This window comes from Puma concolor, chromosome C1, assembly GCF_028749965.1.
Source record: "Puma concolor isolate L17-30 chromosome C1, mPumCon1.1.hap2, whole genome shotgun sequence".
Classification (NCBI taxonomy): domain Eukaryota; kingdom Metazoa; phylum Chordata; class Mammalia; order Carnivora; family Felidae; genus Puma; species Puma concolor.
Window position 1 is genome coordinate 53,434,588 of NC_141674.1, and position 7,913 is coordinate 53,442,500.

The 7,913-nt window shown below is 37.5% G+C and overlaps 1 protein-coding gene across 2 annotated transcripts in view; it reads left to right on the plus strand.

Annotated features, from left to right (window-relative positions):
• The window catches only part of CACHD1 (cache domain containing 1), a 212,150-nt gene that overhangs the window by 130,328 nt on the left and 73,909 nt on the right, over window positions 1-7,913 (plus strand). Inside the window, exons 1-2 of one of the 2 annotated variants that reach the window (XM_086717197.1) lie at window positions 1,782-1,894; window positions 5,840-5,946. In XM_086717197.1, coding sequence (XP_086573323.1) covers window positions 1,839-1,894; window positions 5,840-5,946 — 163 coding nt within the window. In that variant the 5' untranslated portion in view covers window positions 1,782-1,838. Of the gene's footprint in view, window positions 1-1,781; window positions 1,895-5,839; window positions 5,947-7,913 lie in introns of those variants that run through there. The other variant, XM_086717196.1, reaches the window with a different exon arrangement.

Consider the following 7,913-nt stretch of genomic DNA (forward strand, 5'->3'; position numbering starts at 1 on the left):
TTTTCAATTACTGCCTTAAAAATGTGTCCGTGAGCAATATCGCATTTCACCACCACCCTGGGAATCCACACTGTGGGTGTGGTTTTTGTGTGCAAAGTGATAAATTGGGCAGGCTTCCTTGGAAATGTTGAGGAAAACCCAGGGTTCTGAGTGATTTGCCTGGCAAATCACCTTCCATAGGAAATTTAAACAAAGACCAAAAAAGAGACTCAGGAAGTAAATCCCAACTGGTGTATGTGTCTCTCTCCTTTATATCTTTTTCTTTCTAAACTGGGACTCCACTGAAAAGTTGATTTACACTGTGAATCGTGGCTGAATGAAATCCAATTGGAACTCACTTGAACACTGTTTTGATGTAAGATTCAAAGCTTCTGCAAATTTATTTTATCTTCTACATTTGCTGATCTCCTGCTTGTAAATCCTGTTGAAGGAGAATAAAAATGACTGCAGCCTGATGGGAATTAAATGTCTGAAGTTCAAAGCAGTTTGCACATCAGAGCAAACGTCAATCAAATGAACATCTTGCAAGCCAGGCAGGGAGTGAATTTCTCCATGGGGAAGAGATCAAAGTGGGAGTCACAGTTCTGTTTTCTCCCTCGGGATGCAGTTTCGATCAGTTGTTCATGAAAGTAAATCCAGAAGGAAGTTTTTTTTTTTTTTCTTTCCTTTTCAAACTTACAGGCATAGGAAAGATAGAATTATTTGAAACTAAATTTCAGGCGCTGGTTTTATCTTATGAAAATAAGTATAGAAAGCAGTCATAATCCAATATCTCCTTTTTTTCAAGTGAGGGTCTATAGGAGATTTAGATAGGATCATTCTCTTATTATAAATTCCTTTTTTAAAATACAGATATAAAGTTGAATTGCCCTGCTCATTTTATACGAAAATCTATGATTTTACCAGTACTTGACCTTTTCCATAAAGCTGGAATACTATAAATGTGACTGGCAGCTAATATACTTCTCAATGAAAAATCTTGTAGGTAACCCTTAAGCATAACTGACATGTTTCTATAAAGTATTGTAAGCAGTAACTTTATGTTTCTCATAGTCCCCAAATCAGGGTGAGTAGTATGTTTCTTTCTATAAATAGTATTTACAAGAGGCACAGGTGCATAAAATGCATTCCCATCGTAGTCAAGGCAACTGTTTCTCTGGGATCTGGAGGTGGCTAATATAACGGCCAAGCATGTTTTACTCCTGTGTTTAGAGTCCAGGAGGAATCTGGAGTCCAGAAGAGAAGATACTAGTGAGTGTGGGCGAGTGGAGGGTTAAGAGATAATCACAGGGTTTTTGCTCTTGCTTTTTCTCCTAGCTGGCTCAGCAGCTCGGGACACACTGTTCTCCTGTATCTCTAAGCCCCCTGTTGACACCTGCTTCCTTACCTGACTGGCAGGTCAGCAGTCTAGGCAGAGACAGAAGCAGAGTGATGTTTATTTCTGGGCACTTCAGTGTTAACCCAGCTGGGGAGTGCATGCTCTATGGCTGAGGTTCAGCACATGTGAAGGAACTCAAGACAACTGAGACTATTGAGAGACTGTTACCACTTAAAGAATAGCATCCAGCAGGAAGCAGGAGGAAAGAGAGTGGTTGACAGGTCTCTGAATTCTTTAAATATCAGAATGTGGGGGCTTACTAGGAGAAAATTAACTTAAAACCATCAGCATTCACTTCATTCAGGTTACCCAGAGAGCAAGAATTAAATCACGTTCCAAAATGAGGTAACAAGCTGTTCATCCCTTCCTGCTAAACTTTCAGAACCCTCTTGTCCTTGAGCGAACAAGACACAAGTCAGATTGCCCTCTGGCTGGGGTTCTCCTGCAAGGTGGTTATTTAATGCTAAGACATCAGGATTGTTCTATGGATTCCTTCAGAGAAAAGAACTTCTTCAGGTATTTCACATTTTATTGGATCAGGTCTGGATCAGGTTTGGTCTCTGGAAGCCTGTGTGTTTGCACACATCAGTTGGGGCTTTCCTGAGCTGTGTTTCAGTGTTACGTCTTATCCACATTTACAGTAAAACTACAGTTGTGGCATTGTGCATCCTATGTTAACTGCCCTGAGAATTTTCAGAATTTGGTGCAGTTTTTCTTCTTGGTATTGTCTTCATTCTATTACCTTTGTTGTACATAAGCCATTTGTTCAAGGTTCTCAGAATGCAAGGGTCTTTCTTTCAGAGGAGTTTAGTACCAGGAAAAGGAGAAAACTGGTTTGAGCTGGCACCAGGTCTGCTGTATCTCTTCTCTGTGCAAGGAATGTACATGCTGGCTCTCCTATCCACTGACTCTCTTGAAACCCCTCAGATTTGGGAGGGGAACTTGAGGCTTTTCTAGAATGAAATAATAAAAAACAACTCCCTAATGGCCAATTTCATAGCTATGCCAGTAGTGAGCATTCACTTTATTAACAATTAGTAAAGAACACCTGCCTTGAATATTTTCTTCCTTTTCCTCTAAATCCTTATCTTTGTGAGTAGAGAACTCTTTCTCTGTAGCTATGCATTGTGAAGCCTTATGTTTAGCCACTGTCATTTTCTATTAAGTAAAAAGCAAAGATTTCCCCTATGCCCTACAATCTTTCAGAGTAACCTTTTCCTCTGAGAGAATTGAATTCTACTTCAGCTATTTTAGGTAATGTCAAGGATGATTTATTTGTTGATTTATTGAGATATGTTGTAACATATTCATTATGAAGGAGAGCTCAAGTGTATGTTTACATCTTGGTTCTGTTTGCTTCCCAACTGCGACCTTGGGCTTCTTGATTTAACATTTCTGTGCCTCAGTTTCCAGGCATTCAAATGGAGATGATAATAGTACTTTTCCTAGGCTTTGTGAGGATCACATTGAGTTTATCCGTGTGAAATACTTGGAATATGCCTGACATATGATGAACACTTAGTAGCTGCTGTTACCATTACTAACCCATCCATTCGTAGTTCTTATTACTTATTAAATGCTCACTATGTGACAGGCTTTTAAGAGCCATTTTCTGATTTAATTCTTAACACAACCTTATGAAATAGGTGCTATTGTTATCACCATTTTACAGATGAGAAAAACAGGCTTAGAAAACGTAAGTTATGTGCAAGATGGAATTTAAATGCAAAGTCCAGTGCAGGTCTGGTTACTGCTCAAGTCCATGCTGCTGACCATGACATAACCATGCTTTGCCACAGTGGCAGTGCCTTGTTCATCATAGATGTTCCATGAATATGACTGGGTAAAATACCCAGAGCTTTCCAGTGACTACCTCTCTGCCCTTCCTCATTTGTCACCAATAAGAATCTATGGAATACCACACATTGCCAGCAGTGTGTTAGACCTGAGAGAGAAATACAAATCCTCAAGTAACTTAGAGTCCCATTGGGGGAACTAAGACTTCTCAGATATGTGAAAAGGTTTTAGAAAGAATTGGGAGTTCAAGTGCCATGTGGTAGGATTTACACAAGAAGCCTTCCATACCAAAACCTTTGGCATCTCACCTCTAACTTGACCTGTCTTTATTTGATATATGGAAAAGGCAAAAAAATAAAAATTAAAAATAAGATAATTTGCTCGTTATAATGAGCTTGTGCCCTCTCTCTTTCTCTGAAATAGAATATTTTTTATTTTTTTTAATTATGGCACATGCTTTGAGATAAGATGGAGGCACTTGGCATAGAATGAGAAACCATCCACAGTTAGGACAGGACTTTCTGGGGAAATAATAAGTGAATAAAGACTTGAAGGAAGACTGGGTAAATAATCAAGAGAAACTTCGATAATTGCACTTGTCCAAAATGGTAGCCACTACTCAGTGATTATACAATAGAAAATTTCATATGTTAACTGGAATTAAAATCTTTAAAAATTTAGTGTTTAAGTTACATTAGGCACATTTCAAATGCTCAGCAACCACATGTAGCTACCATAGGGACACTGCAAAAATAATACATGGTCATCATTACAGAGAATTCTCCTGGACTGCCCTGATCTGGGCCAGGGGTGAAACAAGTCTGGCACCCTGCCTGTTTTTGAAAATTAAGGTATTTTGGAACACAGCCATACTCCTTCTTTGTGAATGCTCTTTGGCTGCTTTCACACTACAGTGACAGAGTTTTAGCAGTTGTGATGGAGACTGTATAGCCAGCCCATGAGCCCAAAACGTTATCGTGTCTTTTATTAAAAAGTTTGTGAGGGAATAGATTTTATGTGGCTATCTAGAGCAAGGCAAGCAGGTGAGTTCCTTGTATAGTGCCACTCCTGCGGCACAGATGTTGAAATGCTACGAGAGAGGGCTAGTGAGATTATGTTGCTTTGCCTGCATGCACACAGGCAGCTGCCAATGTATTAATTTCTTCTTTCCTCTCCATCTGTGGCTTTTGAGGCAGCAGTCTCTTGTCTAGACAAATTGGAGCAGGTCCAAGGAAGAGCAACCACGTTGGTGAAGCAACTGTGTCCTTGGAGCCACAGTTGACAATGTTGATGTAAGATATAATTCTGTACTGGGTTGGAGGCTGAACTAAAGGTCTCTTAAAATCCAGTTACTTTCTCCTTTGAGATGATATGTATCCAAACAAAACTGTTTAACTTTTGTTTTAGAACCCAACACACCACGTGAAGACCTAGTCCCCTTGCTTATACAATCAGTTTAACGTAATAATTCTTATATATTGTGAAATGGGATCGACAGATCCTCAAAGTTCACATGAATAATTGAGTGGATCTTGATTTTTAGGAGTGTATCTTCGGGTCATATAGTTTCTCTACCTGTGTTCGTGGAATTTCATTGATGGCATTTATAAATTGATGTACGTACACATTTTAACATTTTAAAAACTCTAATTTCAGATTAAGTTAGTTTGGAGGGGGGACTCTTAGAAATTTCATGAGTCTTATCAGTATATGAAATCCTAAATGAGTTATTTAGAAATTCAAAGTTTTTTGCTTTTGTTACTTCTGGATTAAGTTCACTTAAAAATACTCATGGGGGGAATAAAAACTTGTAGGGAGTGTATGTGAATGAGATGGTACATTTTCCTCTTATTTTCTTGCAGATTGCTGTTTGCTGTAGCAAATGAGTCATTGATTACACTAGTGTTTATTGATCAGCAACTAGCCAGAGTACTTACATTGTTCTAGCCCTAACCCTAACATTGAACTACCACTGGAAATCAAAAAGGCTTTGGCTTTATTTATATTATAGTCCAGAAGGTACAAACTATGTGTTCTATACCAGGAGAGGAACTTTGTTCTCTCTCTCTTTCCTCTCTCTCTCTCTTCCTCTCTCTTTCTCTCTCTCTCTCTTTTTAATTTTCTTCCCTGGATAAGAAAACCAAGGTTCAGGAAAATTGAACAGAGCAGGGATTCAGGTCTAGATGTTGCCTAAGCCCCAAACGTTCTTTCTCCTTCATTACTCACTATTTTTGTTCTTGATCACTGGTTTTCAGATAAGATAATTTAAAGAATCGTTTCATATATTACATCAGAGCTTAAGTCTGCATTTTTAAAATTATTGTCTGATTTTGTCAAATCTGTTTTCTGTATGATTTTATCAATAGTGCCTCACTCAAATTCATTAGGGAGAGAATTGGGTCAAAGGATTGTTATTTTTTAATCTCCTTAGAATTGAACTTGACTTCTAAAGCCTCCTAGAAGCAGATGTTGTTTTTTCCCATATTGTTCTGAAATGATATTTTTTAATATTTAAAATCTAAATCACAATTTACTGTTTATGAGCTGGATATATACAATAAACAATATACTGTTTATTACTGTTCATATGCAGTATGAATTATCTTGTTGGTTTTTCTGAATTTAATAACCACTAAGTAAATATTGCTAATTCTATTGTTTCAGATTTGATGGGAACTTTAACACCAATGTATCTAGAACAATTAGTTGTGATCGACTTTCTACTACTGTTAATAGCCGGGCCTTCAATCCAGGACGAGATTTAAATTCAGGTCAGTAATCTCTTGGCTTATAAAGGTGAACTGTATTTCACCACATTCGCACTGAATAAATGTATTGCTTTAGATGTTATCCCTTAAGATTTGAACAGAAAATATCATATACTTAAAATTGGATATTTCTTTCTGGAAGTTGACACTTGGAAGAGGGAAAGGAAAAAGAAAATCCAGCTGAACTGTATTGAGTGTTTACTGTATAGTATATATATGGCATATACCTTGCTAGACTCTTGAATCCATTGTCTCATTTATTAGGAGTTTTACACTCGTTATTTTAAAGGTTATTTTAGAGACCCATCTTTGCATTAGAATGTGCTGAATTTATATTCCCTATTTACAATTTTTAATTTGTTTTGGTGTTTTGGAAAGGATGATGAGGAAGCATTTCTAAGAAATGGTGCCAGGATGTTATATATTGAAGTTGCGCTTTGTTCAAATGCAGTGGTAATAACTATTAGGGTACCTGTGCGTATATAGTTATATATAGTTCCAAAGGCACATAGTGTCTCTGCTATCTTGTCCTGGCATTCCAGTCTATATTTCTCACCCTATTTGTCTTGTTATGTACATTTGTTGATGGGCTTCAGAACCTAAAGGCTTCCCTTTTAAGAGTTAGAAATAACATTTAGACATCACCTACCAGCTTCAATCCTCAGATTTTGCCAAAGAAAAATCTGAGGCTCAGGAGATCCTAAGGCTTCCCTTATTATTGGATAGATGAAGGATCTAATCCTTAAACATGAAGAACTGTATTTCCCAAATTCCAGGTCTCTTGCAGATATGTAAAACTCTAGAGAAGATAGAGGAACAGAATATTTACTTTTAGGACCCCATCCAGTCCTGGTCCGTGAGGAGAGTTGTGGTCTTTGGGAGTTGTTGTATACACAAACCAAGTAATCTAAGTAAGCCTGGAAAGGAAGAACTATAAGCCTTCTGTTGCTTAAGGATATTAAAACTCCAGCTTCTGGCTAAATTAAATGATCAACCTAAATATGCCAAGCACATATTGTCTAGAGCAATATATAATGGATTTGGTTTTTGTTGTTGTTGTTTGTTTTTGTTTTTTGTTTTGTTTTTGGGGGTTTTTTTTTGTTTTTTTGGGTTTTTGTGTTTTTTTGGTCAGAGGCCTTTTGGAGCAAGTGGGGTTAATTCTTAAAAAAGTTTACTGAAAATATTTTCCATAAAAAAAAAAAAAGTAGGGAAGAGCATAGAGTGGACAGAGAAAATGAATTATGGAAGATTCCATAGCTGGCACAGGGCACAGAGCTGGAACTTGCATTTTCTAGTTTCCAGATTCACTCCTTACCTCTTTACCTCCCATATGCTCAGTAACACAAGACATGTTGCTGGGTCTGAAGACTTGAGTTTGAATTAGCACTTTTTGAATAGGATCGGATATAAATGTGTCCCAGAAATACACATCTTGTTAAAAATTTTTACAATATATGTTAACTTGTGGGCTGTTTGAATTAATAAGGAAAAAATATAGTTCATTACTTCTTTATATACATAAGATACAGAAGGGCTCACACATAAATGTTAATACTTACCTCTTAGTTCTGGAATAGTGGGATATGTTTACTTCCTTATTAATTTTCTTAATTTTAAATTAAGCATGCATTGCTTTGTAGAACAAGGGAAAAAATAAAGCAATAAGGAATTACACACTATTTTCCGGTGTTATTTTCAGTCCTTTCTGGTAGACAGTACCTTTCATAATACATATCTGATAGTAGATCCTCAGTATGGTGCTAAGGTTCTAAACAAAAGTCCATTACCCTCCTGGCTAGGTGACTGGGACTTGAGAAAGTGCAGGCTGGGGCCAGGCTGAGGGTGGTGCATGCTCCCTTGGGAGCCAGAACAACACTCTTCTGCCAGGATCTCTCACCTCAGTGGGCCAGACCTTGGAGGATCTGGAAGATGCTGCAGCCAGGGCTCCATCCTCATTGCCTTATTTTATA